At 38.5% G+C, this 23,125-nt stretch overlaps 2 protein-coding genes across 2 annotated transcripts; one reads left to right on the forward strand and one right to left on the reverse strand.

Moving 5' to 3' along the window:
* Nucleotides 1-3,563: 3,563 nt before the first annotated feature.
* On the reverse strand, nt 3,564-4,220 carry LOC141696084 (uncharacterized). The gene has a single exon (XM_074500272.1). The coding sequence runs from the start codon at nt 4,218-4,220 to the stop codon at nt 3,564-3,566; it is 657 nt and encodes a 218-aa protein (XP_074356373.1).
* A 1,805-nt stretch (nt 4,221-6,025) lies between these two features.
* Nucleotides 6,026-19,129, forward strand: LOC141697054 (kinesin-like protein KIN-7O). Its single transcript, XM_074501242.1, has 4 exons — nt 6,026-6,293; nt 16,105-16,202; nt 17,963-18,125; nt 18,599-19,129. Exons 2-4 carry the CDS (start codon nt 16,150-16,152, stop codon nt 18,821-18,823), a joined length of 441 nt encoding a protein of 146 aa, XP_074357343.1. The 5' UTR covers nt 6,026-6,293; nt 16,105-16,149; the 3' UTR covers nt 18,824-19,129.
* The last annotated feature ends 3,996 nt before the right edge of the window (nt 19,130-23,125 follow it).

A 23,125-nucleotide genomic window follows, 5' to 3' on the forward strand; every position in this document is an offset into this window, starting at 1 on the left:
ACATTGCACGTGTTGCTGCACATCTTTCCGCATTCCTCCCCAAAACCAATCCTTGGCGATGCGTAAATATGTTTTTAACTCTCCGCCATGCCCCCCAACCACCGAATCATGGTATTGTCTCAGTAGTATGCCCACAAACTTAGATCGACGAGGAATTACTAACCTGTCATTGTACATTAGTCTGTCTTCCTGTACTCGAAACTTGGACTTTTCCTGAGTAACCAGGGCTGTAATTTGAGTCGAGCTTTTCTGAGCTCGACTCGAACTCGACTCGATTAACTCGGCTCGACTCGAACTCGTTATCGAGCTCGAGCTCGAACAAGATTTTAGGCTCGATTAAAAACTCGAGCCGAGCCGGGTTTTTTTGAACTCGACTCGAGCTCGACTCGATAAACTCGAACTCGAACTCGGTTAATTTTTTTATATTTTATTAATATTTTTATTTTTTATATATGCTATTACTTATGTTATTAATATTACTTATATTTTTCTATATTTTTATTTTTTCCATTAATATAACTTGATGCTATTTTTATTTGTTATTTACATGATTAATGATATTTTATTTTACTTATATTATTAATATGACTTATATCTTTCTATATTTGTTATTTACCTGATTGATAATTTTTTCTGGATATGTATATATATTTTGATATTGGTAGTGCTTTGTCACTTTGTGTATATTTGAGGGCACCTCTTCCATAATTTAAATATTTTTTTATTTTTTCTCAATATATATGTAATTGTGTTATTCCATTATACATATAAATTATAAAATATTTTAGCTACCAACATTATAAAGCCTTCTTTATTGCTATTGTACACAAAATAGGCCTAATATGATTATAAAAAAACATTTTAATTTCATTAAAGCGTATCATTTATAAATACTTGTTGACTCAGATTTCTTGTCATACTAATTTTTTTAAGTAAATTTCTGATCACATTTTTAGTCTATCAATTTTTCATGTAACATTTATTTTGTTTGAAACTAAGATTTGAACTGAATTAGATTTTTATTGCATCAATTATTAATTATTTTATAGAAAAATAAGAATTTATTAATTTGAAAGAGTAAAACAAAAAAGAATCAAGTTGGAGTTAAGCAAGTAAAATTGTTATCGAGTTTTGTTTTATTTTATTTTAAAATAAAAAGGACAGTTATGAATTTTACATCAAATAATCTATTCAATATAGGGTTTCTATTTTTTTGTTTAAATCATGAATCTATAGAATATTCCTTTATTTTAGATTCAACAGTTATCATTTATTTCAAAATCTAACGGTCCTTTATAGTAATAATGTATTACTACTATATTGATATTTTATTATAAATTTGATTCATACTTTTGATAGTTGTCTAAATTCTAATTGAGATGTAACTAATTAGAGCTAAATTTACAATTTAGTGATAAGTTAATAGGTATATTATACAACTATGATATAAATTACATCAAAAAAAGTTTTATTATGGTGTGTTGCTATTAATTAAAATTAGTATTTTTATAATTGTTATTTATTAATGATTTAATGTCTATTGCGTACTTTTGTTTTAAAAAAGATAAAAATTACTTTTCTCCCCCGAGTCCCGACAATAATAAAATTATCATTTTACTTTATTTATCATATATATAAGATATACAATATACAATATATAATAATAAATACATTTTTAAGAAAATGAAGATAGAGTTAAACAAAATTAATAAAATAGATGATTTGAAAAATTATACTAACTGGTGTTGTTATTTATTTCTAGTTTATACACGTATTTGAATATGTTGTTAGATTTACCTCAGAACACATGTATGTTATTTTGAACATTTATTTATAGTTATTAATAGTGAAACTAATATTTTTAAATTATAAGTTAAAATTTCAAAAAAGAAATATTTTTACGAAGGTAAAAATAAAACTCGAATAACTCGATAAGAACCCGATAACTCGAAAACATGTTAAAAACTCGATAAACTCGATAAGGACTCGATAACTCGAAAATATGTGAAAAAACTCGATAAACTCGAAAACTCGTTAAAAACTCGTTAAAAACTCGTTAAGTTCGAAAACTCGCGAACTGCTCGAACTCGGCTCGTGTATTACCCGAGTCGAGCTCGAACACACAATTCAGGCTCGATTATTTTCAGGCTCGACTCGACTCGATAAAAAAAAGCTCGAACTCGACTGTAAAAAACTCGAACTCGGCTCGAATTACAGCCCTATGAGTAACATTTTCCACATGGCTCCGGATTTTTTGTAACTCTTCACTAGCAACAATTTCCTTATACAATTCACCCCAATCCATAAGATTTGTGGAGATCAAAGCTCGTAACTCTTCTTCGCCATCTTGTTTTCTGGAAAGAGCGTCTGCTACCCGATTTGCCACCCCAGGCTTAAATTGGACCTCAAAGTTAAAACCCAGTAATTTTCGCACCCACTTCTGATAATCTGGGTTAATCTCTCTCTGCTGCAACAAGTATTTTAGGCTCTGTTGGTCCGTTCTAACCACAAATTTCCTGCCCAACAAGTAATGCTTCCACTTCACTATTGCGAGGCATATTGCCATCAATTCTTTCTCGTATATGGATTTTTGCTTTGCCAAGATGCTCAACAATTTACTAAAGAATGCCATAGGCCTATTTGATTGCATCAAGACGACCCCCTCCTTGGAAAGGTATGTCTCTAGATTCGGAAGCATCTGCCTCCACAATAAAATCTTGCATAAAATCTGGAAGAATGAGCACGGGTGGGTTTATCATAGCATTTTTGAGACGCTGGAACGCCTCTGTAGCTTGCTGTGTCCATCCAAAATTATCTTTTTTCAACTGGTCTGTCAAGGGTTGTGCGATTTGTGCATAATTCGCAATAAATTTCCGGTAATAGCCGGTCAACCCCAGAAATCCGCGGAGTTCTTTCAGGTTTGATGGTTGCTGCCAATCTACCATGGCCTGTACTTTTGACATGTCCACTGCTACTCCCTCCCGGGATATCATATGCCCCAAATAAGATATGGTAGACTTACCAAATTCACATTTCTTTAAGTTTGCATACAACCGCTGCTCCTGTAGTTTGCTCAAAACCAATTCCAGATGCTCCTTATGCTCTCCTTCAGATTTACTATAAATTAAGATGTCATCGAAGAAGACCAATACAAACTTTCGCAAAAAAGGTCTAAACACATCGTTCATAAGAGATTGGAAGGTGGCGGGGGCGTTCGTGAGACCGAACAGCATCACCAAAAACTCGTAGTGTCCATCATGCGTTCTAAATGCGGTTTTATGCACATCCTCCTTCTTTACCAAAATTTGATGGTATCCCGCCTTCAAATCCAGCTTGGTAAACACCCTAGACCCGTGCAATTCGTCCAATAACTCATCTATAACCGGAATAGGATACTTGTCCGGAATAGTCTCCTTGTTTAAAGCCCGATAATCCACACAAAATCTCCACGAGCCGTCCTTCTTTACTAATAAAACCGGGCTTGAAAATGCACTTTTGGATGGTTGAATAATCCCTGCCTCAAGCATCTCCTTGATTAACCTTTCAATCTCATCTTTCTGAATTTAGGGATATCTATACGGCCTGACCCCGACTGGGTTGCTGTCCATTTTTAATGTAATATGGTGCTCGTGTCCTCTTGATAGTGGCAAGCCTTTGGGTTCTGCAAAAACGCCCTGATAGTGCTTAATTACTGGCTGCAAACCCACTGGAATTTGTTCCATTCTCTCATTGACAGCTCCTAGTTGCCTTTCCACTACCTCCACCTTGTTACTTTCTATCAAAAAACCATGTCCTTCCTTCCGTAAACATTTGATCATCGCCTTCAGTGTTATTTTTGATCGAACCAGCGAAGGGTCACCCACTAGAGTGACCTTACTGCCCCCCATTTCAAACTTCATGACTTGAGTTCGCCAATTTGTAACCATCGGGCCTAATGTCTCCAACCACTGAATACCGAGTATAACATCCGTAGACCCCAACTCTAGAGGCAAGAAATCATCACATACTACTACACAATCAGCCAAATGCACACTCAATTTTCTACAAACTCCGGTACCCTTAACCATCTCGCCGTTTCCCAGGGCTACCCTAAAACAACCGGTTGAATCAGTGGGAATATCAAGCAATTTAACCAACGAAAGGGATATAAAATTATGTGTCGCTCCCGGGTCAATTAAGACTACCACCTCCTTATTATCAATTCTGCCCCGGAGCTTCATTGTTTTAGGATTAGATAAACCTATGACCGAGTTTAGATACCTCTGTGGTGATTTCCTCGGTTGGTGACATTGGTGGGTCTGAGCTGCCTCCATCAGTAGCATCCTCGTCCTCTTCATCCACCAAAATCACACTTAACTCCTTTCTCCTGCACCTATGCCCCAATGACCATTTTTCATTATATCGGAAACAAATGCCTTTAGCACGCTTCTCTTGTAATTCTTTATCTGTTAGCCTTCGAAATTCAGACCCCGTTTTAGCATGGCTGGTAGGATTAATGGATTTAGGAAAACTCACCGACGCTTGAGACTCCGAGACATTTGAGCTCCAACTCCTGGTCGTGGTTGGGCTGATCACAGACCCCTGAGTTGACCCTGCACCTCCACGACTATATCCATTTGAATACCCTGTTTTAATCGATCCCAATGAATGTCTCCTGCCAATGGACACCTTATTTCTTTCCTCGATTTTGAGAGCCATTTCCATTGCCTGTTCGAGATTAATCGGATTCAAGACCCTCACCTCCACCCTTATATCTTCTTTCAGTCCATTAAGAAATTGCCCCAACAGTATTTGTTCCGATATGTGGTCCAAGGGAGCTACGGTTTCAATAAAACGACGCCTATATTCATTCATCGTACCCAACTGAGTCGTTGCAAGCCATTGCTCGTAGAGTGAACCTCCTTCGGTAGGCCTAAACTGCCTTAGAATAAATGTTTTCAGATCTGACCACAAGCGGATAAGGCGGCGTTTTTGCTCCCATTGATACCAACGTAATGCATCATCTTCTAGTGCCACCGCTACTGACTCCAACATTTCATCTTCAGTTAGGTGGTAAAAGGAAAAATAGTGCTCTACCCTTAGGATCCATCCATCTGGATCATTACCGTCGAAAATAGGCATGTCTAATTTCCGGTATCTCCAGTTGCCCGGACCTCCTCCTGACCCCCCACCTCCATAACCAGTGAAGCTACCAAACCCTCCTGAGCCACCTGGTTGTACATCCTTATTAACTCCTTGGTCCACTCTCCCACCTCCTAATCCACTTCCTCCCCCAATTAGTGTCGCCGATGAAGAACCCCCATTCACCACACTCCTCTCTCCTTTATCCCTCGTTAGGCTGTTTTGATTGGCTATCCCTATCATAGCAGATCTGATTTCAGAGTGAAATTTGAGCTGGTCATGATAGGGTATAAGAGACCTGGATAGGCGTCAACCTGGACTAAAGGGAGGCAGGCTCAACCGACCTGCTAAGACCCCCCTCTCCCAGGCCATTCAAACATAGGAGCCCAGGCCCGGGTCTATCCTACTTCCCGGATCTGGATCCGCGGGTCTATCCTACCTCCCGAATCCGGATCCGCCTACATACCCGGATCCGGATCGGGGCCAAAACCACAGTGAGGGAGGTCCCAGCAAGCACATGCACATCCCACAACCCGCAAAGCAAAGGTACGTGGGCACGTGACTATGACAGCTATCAACAACCAGCACACCAGACAAGCACGGCGTGTGTCAGGGGCCGTTAGGACACTCTGGAGGTGGTCCTCCCCTGGACACATGTGAGCAATCCACTCAAGCCAGGCGTCCTCTGGTCCCAAGATCCAACGGCCCAGATTTAGAGGTAACTACCCCTAAACCCTACCTTGGGGCTATATATACCCCCAAGGATGGAGGGTTTAGGGGTTGGAAAATATTTTTTACTCTTACACATTCACACTATTCCATACACTCAAAAACATACAGCAGCCACCACATGTATACAACCACACACAAACACACAGCAGCCTCAAGGATGACATAAATATATATATACCTTCATCTTCTCCAAAGCCTGTTCTTATTCTTACACCGGAGGCGCCGTGGGAGCCAAACCCCCCTTCCGGTGTTGTTTTGCAGGCGCCCCACCTACAGCTACACCTCTCTCGCGCACGGAAGGTCCAGGAACGCCGACGGACGGAGCCGCCCGCTCTCCGGAGTTATCATTTGGCGCTAGAAGGAGGGCTCCATCCTTGGGTCTCGGTGCCCCTGGATTCATCTTCATCAGCAAACTCTTGAGAGAGTCCACTTTCAAACCTGTAAGAACATAAACAACCAAACCCTTTCTTGAATATGAGTTTTCATTTTAGCCACATTTGTATGAGTTTCTTGCTTTAGGCCGTGGTTGTGTGAGCCCGCCCTTGTTTGTTAAGTTTTAGTTGTTTAGGGTTTGATAATCTTGGTAATCTCGAAGCCTGGGGTTTAATAGTCTTGGTGATTTAAAACCCAGAACTGTTTTAGCTTGCGTATTTTCTTTTGTGTTCAAGAGCCTGCTGTTCTTGTTTGGTATTATTGTTAGCGAAACCCAGAAAGTTTGCTTCTTGTTATTCTGGAAAATTTTTGTAATATTCAAAAAAGCAACCCCAGATCCACATTTGTAGCCTCAAATCTTGGTCAGTTGTTTGTACATTTGTGGTGATGGCAAGAGCAGGAAAAAGTACAGCTGGTAGGCCCTCTGCCAGTACACATATTCAGGATCAAGACCCCTCTCAAGTTCAAGAACCTGGGGGAGACAGGGAGACCTTCCAGGAGCAACCACTGACACAGCATACACCAATCAGGGATGCTAGAAATGTCATAGAGCTAAATCAGTACAAGTACACCAATGTTCCAGTTGCAGAGGAGCATATGGCTAACTTAACAAGCCATGAACTTGCTGAAGCAATCAGGCTCTACAGAGATGAACAAGCCCGGGCTCAGATGGAATTTGAACAAGATGATGAGCAAGAAGAGTCCGGGGACTCTCAGCAATCCAGGAGATCTGTCTTCGACCGAATTGGGGCTAAGGCAAAAAAGAATCAAAAAGAGCCTAGTAAAAAGGAGACAGAAGCAACCAGAAAGAAAAAGTTAGAAGAAATCAGAGAAAAGATAAGAAAAGAAGAAGAAGAAAAGCTAGAGCAAAAAATTCAGAAAAGAATGCAGATGGAGGAGGAGAGGCTCCTCGCTAAGACAAGAGGCAAAAGAACTCGGAGGGACCCTACCCCCGAACTTATTTCTGATGACGAAGAGGAGGGTCAGAAAGATCTCAAGGACATGATTTACGAGCTACAGAGAAAAATGGAGAAAGAATCCGGGGTGGAAGTTGGGGAGACCCTAACGCCCTTCAGTCACTCCCTAGAAGCCATCCCTCGACAGAAAAATCTCAAACATTACAACTTTGACTCTTTCGACGGACTTGGGGATCCGGAAGAGCACCTCAACTACTTTGAACAAATAGCTCAGATATACTATTACAATGACTTGACGAAATCTAGATTCTTCGCCTCGACCCTCAAAGGGGGGGCTCAAAGATGGTTCAGCAGGATCCCATCAAGAAGCATCCACTCCTGGAAAGAATTCAGAGGAGCCTTCCTTAGAAGATTCAGAGCCAATAAGACACATGAAATGCACATGTGCCACCTGGAGACAATCCGCCAATATGATAACGAAGCACTTTCAGCCTATATGCGGAGGTTCCAGGAAGCCATTAACAAAGTCTCGAATCTCGATGAAAGGGAGGCTCTAAGCATATTTCGAAGAAACCTGGATCCAGAACACAATGAGAGGTATATTGTGGAGTTGATAAACAAAGAGCCCCAAAGCCTGGCCGCGGCGTATTCCATGGCAGCCCGGTTCATAAAAGAAACAGATGTTCTCCAGGCGATGAGAATGACTCGGAATGGAGGGAACAGGAACAAATCTTCTGATGACCGACCGAAAGGGGGTTACCATCAGGAGAAAAAGTTCAAACAAAGCAACCAAACCCAGCAAACAAATGTGGTGCAAAGCACCCCAATTTTCCAAAGATTGGGTCCTAAAACAGAGTCCAAAAGTGATCCCGGTCCCCCTAGGCAGCAAAGGGAGCCCAGGCAAGAGCCAGAGTGGACACAACTAAACAGAACCCGGGAAGAGATACTGAAGGAGATCAAGGGAAAGCCATTCTACTATCCTCCAAAGCCAATGCAGACTCCGCCAGAGAGCAGGCCTTACAACAGGCAGTGCGACTATCATGAAACCCATGGGCACAAGACTGAAAATTGTCTCTCTTTAAAATACTTCATCGAAGATCAAGTCAAGAAAGGCAACTTGAATCAATACATCTCAAGGGAGAAAAATCAGAGAGAGGAAAGACAAAGAAAAGGTAAGAATGTGGTAAATGTGGTCCTGGGAGGCTCACATTCTCCCCCGAGGAGCCCGGGCTCAGGAGATGAGGTATTCTCAATCCAATCCTACCCGGAGATGATGATCTCATTCAGCAGCAAAGATTATGAAGGGGTCAACCCAAATCACAACGAAGCCTTGGTGGTAACACTCGACATCTTTGATAACGAAGTGAGAAGGATGCTGATCGATAATGGATCTTCAGTAAATATACTCTTCAAGCATACTGTGGACAGGATGAAACTTGGGAGCGTACGCTCCAATGAATGCCAAGAGGACCCTCTGTATGGGTTCGGGAACAACTTGGTCCCGATCCAGGGAACTTTATACTTGCCAGTCGTATTCGGATCAGGCTCAAACCAAGTTACCCATGTGATAAAGTTCTACGTGATCAATACTCCTTCATCCTACAACGGCATAATCGGGCGCTCGGCATTGACCAGGATCCAAGCAATCACCTCCATATCACATTTGAAAATCAAATTCCCAACTCCGACCGGGGTAGGAGAAATCAAGGGAGACTATGAAGTAGCTGAAAGATGTTACAGCCAGGCTCTGGTAATGGCTGAAACCCACCAAGACAACAAGAGAAAGGCCGTGGTACTCCGGAAACAACAAAGTATTAAGAAACATCGCCCCCACTCAAGGGACGATGCGAGGAAAGAAGTTCAGGTAATAGAGTCCCTCTCAAATCCGAAAGCAACCAAACCAAGCTCAAAAGAGCAAAAAACCAACCAAGTCACAGAAGGGATTGAATTGAACCTAGGCCTTGGCCAGATCAACCCTACTGTGCAAGCAACCAACCCTGAAACAATTGAAAAAGGGAAAAGCAACCAAAATGAGATGGGAGCCCAGGCTCAAATTTATATGAAGAAGAATACAGAGGCTCGGATCCAAAAGATGGTTTCAGAAACGGCTCAATCCAAGATAGAGGCCGCTGTTGAAACAGAAGCAATCCTGATCAATAGAAGCGATCCTTCAAAAAAGATAAAGATAGGGTCCGGACTCGAAGCTAACTTCAGAAAAGAACTGGTGTCACTACTGCAAGGGTACTCTGATATATTCGCCTGGACCCCGAAAGAAATGCCCGGTTTGGATGAATCCATAGCAATGCATAGCTTGGACGTCAATCCAGAGAGGAGACCAGTCAAGCAAAAGAGAAGAAATTTTGCCCCGGAAAGGCAGAAAGCGATTGATGAGGAAATTGAGAAATTACTAAAAGCTGGAATAATATGCGAAGTTAAATATCCAGAATGGCTGGCAAATGTGGTGATGGTGAAAAAACCAAACGGAAAGTGGAGAATGTGTATCGATTACACAGATTTGAACAGTGCATGCCCCAAAGATCCCTACCCCTTGCCAAATATTGATCAACTGATCGATGCAACCTCTGGGCATGTCATGCTAAGCTTCATGGACGCCTACTCGGGTTACAACCAGATCAGGATGAATCCCAGAGACATTTTAAAGACAGCATTCATAACCCACAGGGCGGTCTATGCCTATGTGATGCTGCCATTTGGATTGACTAATGCGGGAACAACATATCAAAGGGCAATGAATAAAATCTTCAAGGACCAGATTGGAAGAAACCTGGAATCCTATGTAGACGATATGATCGCAAAATCCACAAGCATAGCCGGCCACATTGGAGACCTGAGAGAGTGCTTCGACAACTTGAGGAAATACTCACTCAGGCTCAATCCAGAAAAATGCACATTTGGTGTAGGGGCAGGAAAATTTCTGGGATTCATGATAAGCAACCGAGGAATTGAGGCCAACCCAGAAAAAATAAAGGCAATACAAGAGATGAAGGCCCCAAGAACACAAAAAGATGTGCAGAAGCTAGCAGGATCACTGGCCGCACTCAGAAGATTCATCTCCAAGCTAGCTGAGAGATGCCTACCCTTCTTCGACCTGTTAAAAGGAGCAACCAATAAGAGAGAAGTTAATTGGAGCCCAGAATGCCAAAGAGCATTTGAAGAAGTAAAAAGGTACCTTTCTCAACCCCCTGTATTAACAAAAGCTCAACCCGGGGAGCCCCTATCCCTTTATCTTTCAGCAGGGGCCCTGGCAGTTGGGGCAGCGTTGATCAGGGAAGAGCATGGCAAACAGCAACCAGTTTATTACGTAAGCCAAGTGCTAAAAGATGCAGAGACCCGTTACCCGAGCCTAGAAAAGTTTGCCTACGCATTAGTCACAGCATCCAGGAAACTCAGACACTACTTTCAGGGAAGGGAAATACGGGTGGTAACAAATCAACCATTAAGGAAGATAATACACAAGCCAGATATCTCAGGGAGGTTGGTAAATTGGGCAGTTGAGCTGAGTCAGTTCAACCTCACTTTCATTCCTAGAACAGCAATCAAAGCCCAGGCTCTAGCTGATTTCATCATAGAATGCAATTTCCCGGAAGAAGAGCCCGTGCCCATGTGCATTGAGACTGAGACAAACACAGATCAAGAAACAGAAGCCTGGGCTCTCAACGTTGATGGTTCTTCAACAAATGAAAGATCAGGAGCCGGGCTCATCCTAAAGAGCCCGGAAGGGTTCACAATCCAAACAGCAATATCCTTTGCATTCTCAGCAACAAACAACCAGGCAGAGTACGAGGCTTTGACTGCGGGATTGAAGTTAGCAAGAACACTCAGGATCCAGAATCTCAAAGTCTACAGCGATTCCCAGATCGTCGTAAAGCAAACAAACGGGGAGTACATAGCCAAGGATCCAGTTCTAGCCAAATACCAGGCTCTGGTCCAAAACTACCTGGCCTCCATACCAAAAGTCCAAGTCATCCAAATCAGCAGAGAGGAGAATTCAGAAGCTGACTCATTATCTAAACTTGTTCAAAATTCATCCGACCTGGATTGCTCCGTCTACTTCGAAGAATTACAGAAGCCAAGCACAGAATCCGAGGAAGTTATGGAAATAGGAAACAGTCCGAATTGGATGACCCCATTCATTAACTACTTGGAGAAGGGAGAGCTCCCCGAACATAAAGGAAATGCTCAAAGGTTAAAGGCAAAAGCTTCAAAATTCTTCATGAAAGAGGGAATACTCTATCGCCGGACCTTTTCCTCCCCAATTCTCAAATGCATAGGCCCAGGAGAGGCACAATACTGCCTCATGGAAGTTCACGAAGGAATATGCGGGGACCACATGTCCGCAAAAGCACTAGCTCATAAAATCATAAGGCAAGGGTACTACTGGCCTACCATCCACCAGGACTCGATAAACTTTGTGAAAAAATGCAAGGAATGCCAACTCTTCAGCAATGTGACGCGGATGAGCCCAGTCTTACCCTCCTCAGTCTTGTCACCAATCCCATTCGCTGTATGGGGAATTGATATCATGGGACCCTTTCCCAGAGCCAAAGGAGACCTCAGGTACTTACTAGTCTCAATCGACTATATGACGAAGTGGGTAGAGGCAAAGGCAATGAGAACAATAAATCAACAAGACTGCATCAAATTCATGAACAACATATTTATGAGGTTTGGGATCCCAAGAGTACTTGTCTCAGACAACGGTCCGCAGTTCGTCGGTTCAGAATTTGAATCCTACCTTCAAGAGCGGGGTATCCGGCATAAAAAGTCATCTGTAGCCTACCCTCAAGGGAATGGCCAAGTCGAGGTAACTAATCGAATACTTCTCAGGGGGATAGAGAAGAGACTCAGAGAGAGCAAAACCAAATGGCCAGAAGAATTGCCTAATGTACTTTGGGCATACAGAACAAGCCCCAGAACTAGTACAGGAGAAACCCCCTTCAAGCTGGCTTATGGAACTGAAGCAATGCTACCAATTGAAATAGGATCCCCCTCCCATCGAGCAATCAACTTTGATGAGATAGCAAATGAGGAGGGGCTCAGAACGAATATCGAGCTAATCGACGAAGTCCGAGACCAGGCAGTTGCAAGAATGGAAAAATATAAGCAGAAAACAAGAGAGTACTTCAGCAAGAAGTCCCGGGTCAAAAACTTTCAAGTGGGAGATCTGGTCCTACGAGACACAGAAGCCTCAGATCCCACTAATACCGGAAAGCTAATGCCAAAGTGGGAAGGCCCGTACAAAGTCAAGGAAGTTTTAAGGCCAGGAACATATCAATCTGGATTGATATCCATTGCACCAGATCCGGATTGGGGGGAAACCAGGATCAGAAATTTTTCTGAAGCAACTACTCCACCTTAATCCGGATTGGTATCCATTACACCAGATCCGGATTAGGGGGCAACCAGGATCAGAAATTTTTCTGAAGCAACTATTCTACCTTAATCCATATTTGGTATCCATTACACCAGATCCGGATTGGGGGGCAACCAGGATCATAAATTTTTCTGAAGCAGCTATTCTACCTTAACCCGGATTGGTATCCATTGCACCAGATCCGGATTGGGGGGCAACCAGGATCAGAAATTTTTCTGAAGCAACTACTCCACCTTAATCCGGATTGGTATCCATTATACCAGATCCGGATTGGGAGGCAACCAAGAGCATAAATTTTTCTGAAACACATATTCTACCTTAATCCGGATTGGCATCCATTACACCAGATCCGGATTGGGGGGCAACCAGAAGCACAAGTTTTTCTTTACAAAGCCAATATGCAACCCTACTCTACTCCCTCATCCAGAAAATCTGCATAAGGGAGTGGGGGGCAAATGATAGGGTATAAGAGACCTGGATAGGCGTCAACCTGGACTAAAGGGAGGCAGGCTCAACCGACCTGCTAAGACCCCCCTCTCCCAGGCCATTCAAACATAGGAGCCCAGGCCCGGGTCTATCCTACTTCCCGGATCTGGATCCGCGGGTCTATCCTACCTCCCGAATCCGGATCCGCCTACATACCCGGATCCGGATCGGGGCCAAAACCACAGTGAGGGAGGTCCCAGCAAGCACATGCACATCCCACAACCCGCAAAGCAAAGGTACGTGGGCACGTGACTATGACAGCTATCAACAACCAGCACACCAGACAAGCACGGCGTGTGTCAGGGGCCGTTAGGACACTCTGGAGGTGGTCCTCCCCTGGACACATGTGAGCAATCCACTCAAGCCAGGCGTCCTCTGGTCCCAAGATCCAACGGCCCAGATTTAGAGGTAACTACCCCTAAACCCTACCTTGGGGCTATATATACCCCCAAGGATGGAGGGTTTAGGGGTTGGAAAATATTTTTTACTCTTACACATTCACACTATTCCATACACTCAAAAACATACAGCAGCCACCACATGTATACAACCACACACAAACACACAGCAGCCTCAAGGATGACATAAATATATATATACCTTCATCTTCTCCAAAGCCTGTTCTTATTCTTACACCGGAGGCGCCGTGGGAGCCAAACCCCCCTTCCGGTGTTGTTTTGCAGGCGCCCCACCTACAGCTACACCTCTCTCGCGCACGGAAGGTCCAGGAACGCCGACGGACGGAGCCGCCCGCTCTCCGGAGTTATCAGGTCAGTACGAATCATGTTAATCAATTGCTCATTATGTTCACGAGATCGATTAATTCTCCCCTCGAGTTTCTCCGATAACGCCTCTATCTCCTCCCCTTGCCTTCGACTCGCCGCTTCCTCCCCTTTCAACAACAACTCCGTTAGTGATTGCTTCATCGCTGCTTCAACTGCTTTTGCTACCATCTCTGCCATTTTCTCCTCAACCGCGGCTGCCTTCTCTTCAATTAGATCTAGTCGCTGTGCTGTAGTCGGTGGTCCCATCGGAGCGAAGGGCTCTGATACCACTTGAGATAGAATACTAGCACTCAATAAAATCAAATAGCAGATTTAATTTTATAAAAAAAAACACAGCAAGGTGTGCACTCCAATGTGCCAAACTCTCGGTCTTACAAGGATTTATAACAAACTACGATGAACAAGGATAGTAAACAGATAACATGAGCGTTCGAGAGGCTCAGACTCTCCCAATAACTAAATAAAGCCAAACATTCGATAACCCAAAATTGCCAGCCTCCTGTCCCTTTTGTTCCTCTTCTTCTGTTCTGTTTTTACTCTTTTACCCTTGCTCACTGCTTTGACCCATTTGTCCTTCTCTGTTAGTTGTTCTTCCTCTTTTGCCCCTGCTGTTACGTCTTGTATACACGTGGACAATTGGGTGTGTTACAACATCCTGTTAATTAGAGCCTGTTTGACTAGGTTTAAAAAAATTATGTATTACTTAAAGTTGCTTAATGTGGAAAAAAGTCAAATTTTACTGTTTGGGTGATTTTATTATTTTGTGTAATTTATTTGTTACTAAAATTATAAAAATGAAATTAATTTATAAGAGTTGTACGTGTATATTATAATATTAACTTTTGTCAAATAAAATTACAAAAAGATACGGAGTAATAAATTAGTTGAAAAAAGTACCTCTTATCAACTTTTGGCTTTAGGGCCGTTTTTTAAACTTTTAGTCACTTTTTGACTTGCTACACAAAATCACTTTAAGCCGGAGCTTTTAGCCTCCCCCCCAAAGCCAAATATCCTCAGTTTGTACAACTGAGGATAAAAAGATATCAAAATCTAGGCATGCCAGGAAGTCTAGTCTTTCTGGATTGTTATGTCATTCCCATTCAGTCTTTAGACATTAGTTAGTGAAGCTCTATGAAGGCCCCATACAGGATCGGGCTAAATTGAAAATGGGGGAACGACTAGATGTGCAAATAGAAAGTAAAAAAGAATTGGCTGCTTCAAGGTTCATTTTGATGTTTTTTAGTACTTTGTAACTGGTGTTTTGATGAATAACTTGATTTCAAAGTAAGACGTAAATGTTATGTCAATATGTATATATTGTGTCGTAGTCACATTCTATCAAGTTCAAATGATTCTGTCACTTGATGGTATTTTATTAGATTTGTATAAGGTAAAAACAAAAAGACGAAATATGGAGGATTCGTGGCAAAGGCTCATCCCCCATTCCTTCCCTTTATGACAAGTTTATGGTTTTGAATGCTGACACTATCTTCCCATATACTTGAAAAGAAACTATGTAAGTTACAAGGAAACGAAAATGATATATGTAACCCTAGATCACACATTTTGTAGAAACTAAATCTTCAATATATTTTAAGTTTTCTCTAATCAGAAATATCTTAGACTACTGTAGTATAGTGTAGTTTGAAGACAGTTGAGCCAGCTTTTCATGTGAAGCACGCTACTTATAATGGGAAAAATTATAAATCACACAAGTTGTAGTATATAAAATCTAAATGATATCATTTAGCAAATGTCTGTTCAGTCTGTTAAACAATATATAGTCCATTTAAAGGCTTCCTCTTCGAGTCCCTCTACACCCATTTGTTTAATTTTATTGTTTGTACGTCTGTTTGGTTCAAAAGATTAATTGGGAGGCCTTAATTGGAACCTGTAGTATAATTTATACATTCACTGTTTCACCTCCAAAAGAGGTATCTGATGAACGCCTACAACATTGTTGAGCAAGATAACCAGTTGTTATTTTTATTAAATTCTACTTATGGTGCGAAGAGAGCACTTCCATGCTTAAAAAAAATGGTGGGTTTACTGTCTAAAAGAGCATTGGTGAAGCTACAGGAACATCTCATATTTTTAAAATTTAAAATGAATTGAAAAAGGTTTCTTGTACATCTATTTATTTTTATGATCCAACAATTTTACCTTTTAGAAGTACGTAATGAATACATTATTCATCTATCTTCCTGCTTCAGTGATAAATATGTTAAATGTGAAGGTGAGAAGTGAATTGGAGTCATCCAGAGAAGAATACAAGGTCCTTATGGACAGGTTGTTAGCTTCTGAAAAGAATGCTGAATCGGAGAAGTCCTGGAGGTATTTTATAGTTCTAATTATGTTTGTGTGCAATTTTTTATAATTTCTAATCAATGGCTATTGATGTAAAATTCATATCTTAATGCCAAAATGAACTGAAAAAAATTCACTGTGACATGTAATCAGTGCCAGGCAATCTGCCGTTATCTTTGTATATATTATTTTCCCACCATTGAACTTTCCGATATTTCCTGGGGAAAAACCTCTCCCATCTATTATGTTGTTAGAACCAAAATGTTTTGAGTTATAGAGTGTGGAGTTGCTGCCGCTCCATTCAAAAAAGTTAGAGAAGCGGCATGTATTTGGTAGCTATGTTACTCTGATTCTTCTGTTTAGGTGGTTGTACCTGTGTCGGACAGTTGGACACGAACTTATTTCGTGTCAGCTCCATTAACTAAAATGTGGACACTTTGATCAATTTAAAGATCAATATGATTATAGTTACAATTCAAAATAAATATGTGAAAAGAAAGAATGAGATAAATTTAGGGAAGATGCATAATTTGCAAAGTCCTTTTGGAAATCAAGTTTAATCTCAGTTCTATTGTTACTTTTTACTAAGATATCTAACTTACCATACTTGTTTATTAATATAATATGTTTTGATATGTATCCATGTCCAAAAATAGGACAGTGTCCCCAATCTTTGGACTTTTCAATTCTGACACTAGGATATGTGTTGTGTTCTACACTCTGTACCCAAATCAGAGTAACATAATAGTCTGGTGGTTGGTTAATAAAATAACCCTGCCATACTTTCTGGGTATATTCACGGGTATTTTGCCTGAATGGTTAGATAAATAACTTCAATGGTTAGATAAATAACTACAAGATCTTAGTTGATTTCAGTATATTTATGACAAGCGCTAAAGCTATTTTTAAGCCCAAAGTCAAGCTAAGCTCTGAGTTTGAATTCTTTCCATAAAAGTCAATAAACAAATATTAGAACACAACACCAGCAAGGAGGATTTTAGAGTATTCTAGAAGAAGATAATTGGAGAACTACCGCAATCTAAAGGCATTGATTTTTATGTTTCTTTTATTATTTTAAAAACAGAAGTCTTTTATTGACTACACACTAGTAAACTTGTTTGTTTGTTTGTCTTGGCCAAAATTATTTTCTTCCCCACTGTACTAATATATATGATATTTAATTATTGAATATGCGTCTGTTGAAATTTTGTATATAATTATTTAGTGAACTTCTCTTGGACGAAGCGAGCTCTTTGCTCTGAGCTTGAGCTCTATGAGGCCTCCTGTGCTCTTCGCTTTAATAAATTAGATTTTCACTAGTGGGCAATATCCCGAGGTCATGTACACACTGTATCTTCGTGTTCCGTTCTTTAGTATTTTGAAGATTTTTATCTCCCTCTGCCCTAAAACCTTTCAAATATATTATATGTCCGCAATCAAAGGTAATCTTTATTCTTTAGTGTACCACCTAATAACACATCTTAGAAGACTATTACGTTCGTAACCCATAACCATAATCAATTCCTTTGATTGTATTAATAAGCATAAGAATAAGACAAATCGAACTATAAGATGCATAAGACTTGATGAAGATTGGCCTAAGTTCTGCTAGCCAGTTATAAATACCTTAATCTGTATATTAAGATGTATGATACCAGGCTGATGCTAAATTTGATGGATCTCATTGAATGCCACATCTTGATTGTAATATTAGCTTCAAATATAACTTAATGAAGTAAGGTCAAGTACATAAATTCATTTATAATAATCTGTTTTTTTTGCTACAGCATGGAGAAGTGTCAAGAGAACGAGAGACTAAGAGATGACTTGAAAGTGGCTATTGATTTTAAAAAATCCCAAGAGGCAAATTTCTCCCAGCTATCAAAGTTGAAATCAGATATTGACGAGTTGAAGAAGAAGCTTACTTGCCTGGAAACTGAAAAGCATACAGTAAGTGCCAGTGTTCGGCACAGGTTTATCTGTAATTTTATGTTACTGTCTTAAATTGGTTTATGTGCTATTTTCTCATCTTTCTAATAAAGAATGGGTGGTGATAATACAACAATGTACATTACTACCGGTAACAATTTTTCAGTGGAGGATGCAACATCATTGCATTCTGCATTGTGAAAGTTCTATTAGTTTAATTGCAATACTTACATAATTTGAACCTTTTCTAGTTTTCTCAAAAAAAAAATTATGCATTTCTTCTGGATTTGTTTTTTCTGTTATTTTCTAGTTGACTGGCATGGGCTTCTATAACAGTGATTGATTTACACGTTATGTTAGCTTGATGTCAAATATGCTCTTACTTCTATGGTCCTTGGTAATCATAAATTCATTGCTAAGGCTTTAATTTTTCTTTAAATTGGGTATGTAAAGTTAATTCATCCTCATCTAGCACTTTTTTCATGCTTTAACAGGATCAAATCAGTAACAGAACAGAGAAGGCGAAACTTAGAATGAGGCTTCGAGGGACACAACATAAGTTGGAGGCTGCTCTTTTTAGACACAGCGAGGCTGTGGAGGAGTTGGATCTCATGAATAGGAACTATGAAGCAGCTTCTCAGAAGTTGAAGGACAAGTTGTCTTTATATTGCACTGAGGTCCTCGCTCTCAAGAAGCAGCTTGCTGCAAAGGGACACTGAGTGGTAGGAGATGCAAACCACTCGAGGGTGATGTAAATTGTAATGGTAATTGTCCAACATGTGGTGGAAGTATTATACTAGGTTAAGGATTTACATATCCATTGCCATAAAAGATACATGTGGCAAATTTGTATTTAATGTTTATTCTTATTTTGCAAAATAACTTAATCTTTCGAGACGACCACAATGCAGTGTTTGGTTTTGAGACAACTCTGAGACGAATATTGAGAGTTGAGACCATATTTGCGGTAAATAAAAAGGAACATAGTTGTTCACATGAAATTTGACGTGATTAAAAATGTAAATGAAACTAGTGTTGCTGAGTAATAAAGCTGTGTTTAAGTGTGCAGTCTTGAGCATTCATAAGACATTAGTTGGCTTAAATGAGGGAAATGCTATGTTCAAGGACTTGCAATCACCATGCTTATAATGCTACCCTAATTTCTTTGCAGAAATGTTATATGGAATTTTGGCAATAGAACTGTACTTTCTTGCATAGCTGAAGAGTTGATGTGTTGAATTGAACAAAGATTATCTAGAAACTCGTCATAAAACCACACGATTAAAGGCTTGTTTGGGGTTTTTAAAAAAGGTAAATTATAACTTAAAGTTAAAAATTATCTTATAAGTTATATTAACCTCGTAATTTATAAGTTATTTAGTTGTTTGGATAATTTTAAGTATAAGTTATTTATAGGTTGATAAGACATTTGGTAAATTATAACTTATAAATTATATTTTTTAGAAACAAAAATTAAAATGAAAAAGATAACTAAACATCATATTAAAGTTTTAAATAAACAAATTTCATATCTTGAAAATTTCATCAAATTAAAATTGAAAAGTTTTTTTTTTAAATATTCCTCCAAAAATATTTTTTGCAAAAATACTATGTTTTTTTAAAAAAATTGATATAACTAGGTGCGTATCCAATTAATTTTGGTTATAACATATTTTTTGCAAGTATTTTCAGAATATATTAAAATTACAAAAAAATTAAAAAAGTAAGTATTTTTGATATTTTATTTAAAAATATTTCAAATAACTCAAAAAATTTAATTAGTACAATTTAAAAAATAAATAAATTAAAAATTAAAAATGAAATGAGAACGTGAAAAATAAAAAATACTTTAATATTCTACTTTATGCCATAATTAAGTCACAAATATAAGCCTTATAAATTTTAGCCAAACAGTACAATAGACTCTGATTCATCATTCAAGGCCAATGAAGGCCACATATGATGAAACAAACAGGCACAAAGTAACTTGCAGCAATCTGAACAGTGAATCGGATAAATGTGGAAAAAAATCATAACTCATAACACTTTGGAACTATGCCTTCTCATCCCGGCAAATTGTGTCGACACAACCGTAGTGCCTCACAGAAATTGTAATTTACTAATTTCCGTTCGTTTATTACTTACCAAATTTTTTGATTTGGACTTTCTGGACGGTCCCTTGCTTACCTAATACCTACCCACTGTTGGGCTGCCATCAATATTGAAACTAGAACAAAGTAACTCGCACCCGCCAGCAGCATCCCTGGTTCCACACTTGCAATTTACATAAAAATGGAACACGACTTGTTGTGAGGTCTACTTGTTCCTCTTATGTCTTTTTACTTGCTCTTCGGTTGGCCTGGTATTTGGGAATTTGGAATAGCTAAAGTTGCAGATGTTTTTGTTGCGCATATTTAAAAAGGGTGTTTGCCCTAAATTGTTAATGTGGCGTAAAAAATATTTCAAATTGTCACTTTTAAAAATTACCCAAAATGCTACATCATGTTGGGTATCTTTTTTTAAAAAAAATTAAGCCACACACTACATCATCTAGTGGTGTGTGCTTTGAGTTTTTTTTTAGTTTTAATCTGCAAAAGGAGTGTTTTGATACTAAAATACCACATCATGTAGCGTTTTGACCTCAAAACACTATTTCATCTAGCTAAGGATGACGGGCCGGGTTCGGATCGGCTATTATAAAATCCAAATCCAAATATTTTCGGGTTATCCAAATCCAAATCCGTCGGATTTCTGATTGGATCGGGTATTTTTTGGATATCCAAAATTACGAATAATATAGTTAAATTTATTATTATTTATACATACAAACACTAATAATCACATTTATATTATAGCTAAAATTAAAATACATTGACTAATAAGTAGTTAAACACATTATATTATATGGGTTGACACAGTGAGTAATATCTAACATATGTTGATAACATAATATTTAGTATTTCATCACAAATTATTTTTTTTATAAATATATACAAAGTATATCTTACATAATAAAAGATGATTTTAAAACAAAAATTTATAATTCACTAAATAAGTGTTGACAATCTTGATAATAATCTACTATTACTCAAATAATACAAGAAAAATGTGTAAATTATATGTATTACATTTAAAATATTACATATAATCTATAATAATTTTGTCGGGTTTTAATCGGGTTTGGATTGAATTTCGGATTTCGGATCGGGTATCGGTTCGGTGTAGTTGAAATCCAAATTCAAATCCACAATTTCGGGTTCGGTATATCCAAAATTTCGGGTTTCGGATCGGATATCCGTCGGATCGGATTAATTTGTCATCCCTACATCTAACGTTTTCACATAATATTTTTTAAAAATAAATATTTTTAAATCCAAATAAAAAATTGTTAAAACCTAAAATAATAAAATATTATTTAAAATTATTTCTAAAACCAAAAAGGAATTAGTGAACCCTAAAATGTTAAAAAATATTAAATTAAGTTTCATCCTTAAAATTTAAAATTGTTTAATTTAAAATTTACATTTTGGTTCCTAGAGTTTAGGGCCCTAGACCCATTAAATTAGGGTTTAAACCCTAAATTCTAAATCAATGTAATTTTTATTATTTTTTTAATATATTTTTAAATGCAAAAGGGGATTACTGAATCCTAAAATGTTAAAAATTATTAAATTATATTCGTCTTTTATTTAACTTTTTAATTAATAACCTTTCTTAATAAGGGAAATCTCTTTTTAAATGTTAGTATTTATTTTGGTTTCACCAATTTCTGGAACCATCAACTTTTGGTTTCACTTATACATTCGTATATATCTTATAATTCTACTTTTGTATGTATTTTAATTCTACTAAACTTTTGATCACCCAAATTTATTTATGTTATACTTTTACATGTATTATGATTCTATTACATTTGGTTTTATTTTTTGTTATCTTATACTTCGCTTATTTATATTAAATTAAATTTTATTTTTATTTCCTTATACTTCTACATATTAAGTTCAGTTTTATTTTTTGTTAGGTCACACACACACACTGTAGAGGGGGTGAATACAGTGTATAGTACACTCAAATCGAACTTTAAGAACTTAAGTAACAGAAAACAAACTTTATTGAAACAATAAACTCTGTTACAGTATGGAACTGTTACCTCTCAGTGATGAACAAATATCACGAGAGCTGCTAGGGTTACAATGAATAATCTTCTCTAATAATGATAACACTTATAGTGTAAACCCTATGTCTGTGTTTATATACTACACAGTTACAAGATAATCGCTAATTGATATGGAATATAATTCTGCTTCCTAAAATATATCAATCAGATATCTTTTCTTCCAAGTATTCCATTCTTCACGGAATTCCTTCTTCATGCATATCTCTTCTTATGTTTATCTCAATCTTCTTTCCTTTAATCAGCTACTGTCCTTATCTGATTATCCTTCAACACTTAAGTTCTGATATCTATCTTCTGATGATTATCTCTTGATAACATACGTACTGATATCTTTAAGTTCTGACTTCCAGTATAAGTACTGATCAACAGTTAAGTACTGATTTATCCTGTTCAGTAAGATCTGAAAGCTAAACATAAAACATATTAGCCATGCCATTATCAAATATATCTAACAATCTCCCCCAACTTGTAAATTAACATAATATACAAGTTTAACATATATTTGATGATGTCAAAAACATTAAGTACAAATGCATGAGAATTAGACTAGATAACTACAACTTACAGTCCTTAAAGTTTTTTACCAATTTCAACTTCTGATAACAACTTCAGTCTGTATAAATATCAGAATTTAAGCAGTTGTAGATCTTCGACTTGGCTTCTTCATTTTCTGATCTCTCTGATGTCAGGAGTTGTTCTGAGATAGTTCTTCAACAAACATTTCTCAGCATATCTTAGTTCATCAATCATTCTCCTTTTAACATCTTTAAGCTCTGCAGTATCTTCACCAGTTTGAAAGATTGCAGCTCTGAGATCATTGATCTTTGCTTTTCTCAACTCCTGA

Source organism: Apium graveolens, chromosome 11 (genome assembly GCF_009905375.1).
Source record: "Apium graveolens cultivar Ventura chromosome 11, ASM990537v1, whole genome shotgun sequence".
NCBI lineage: Eukaryota > Viridiplantae > Streptophyta > Magnoliopsida > Apiales > Apiaceae > Apium > Apium graveolens.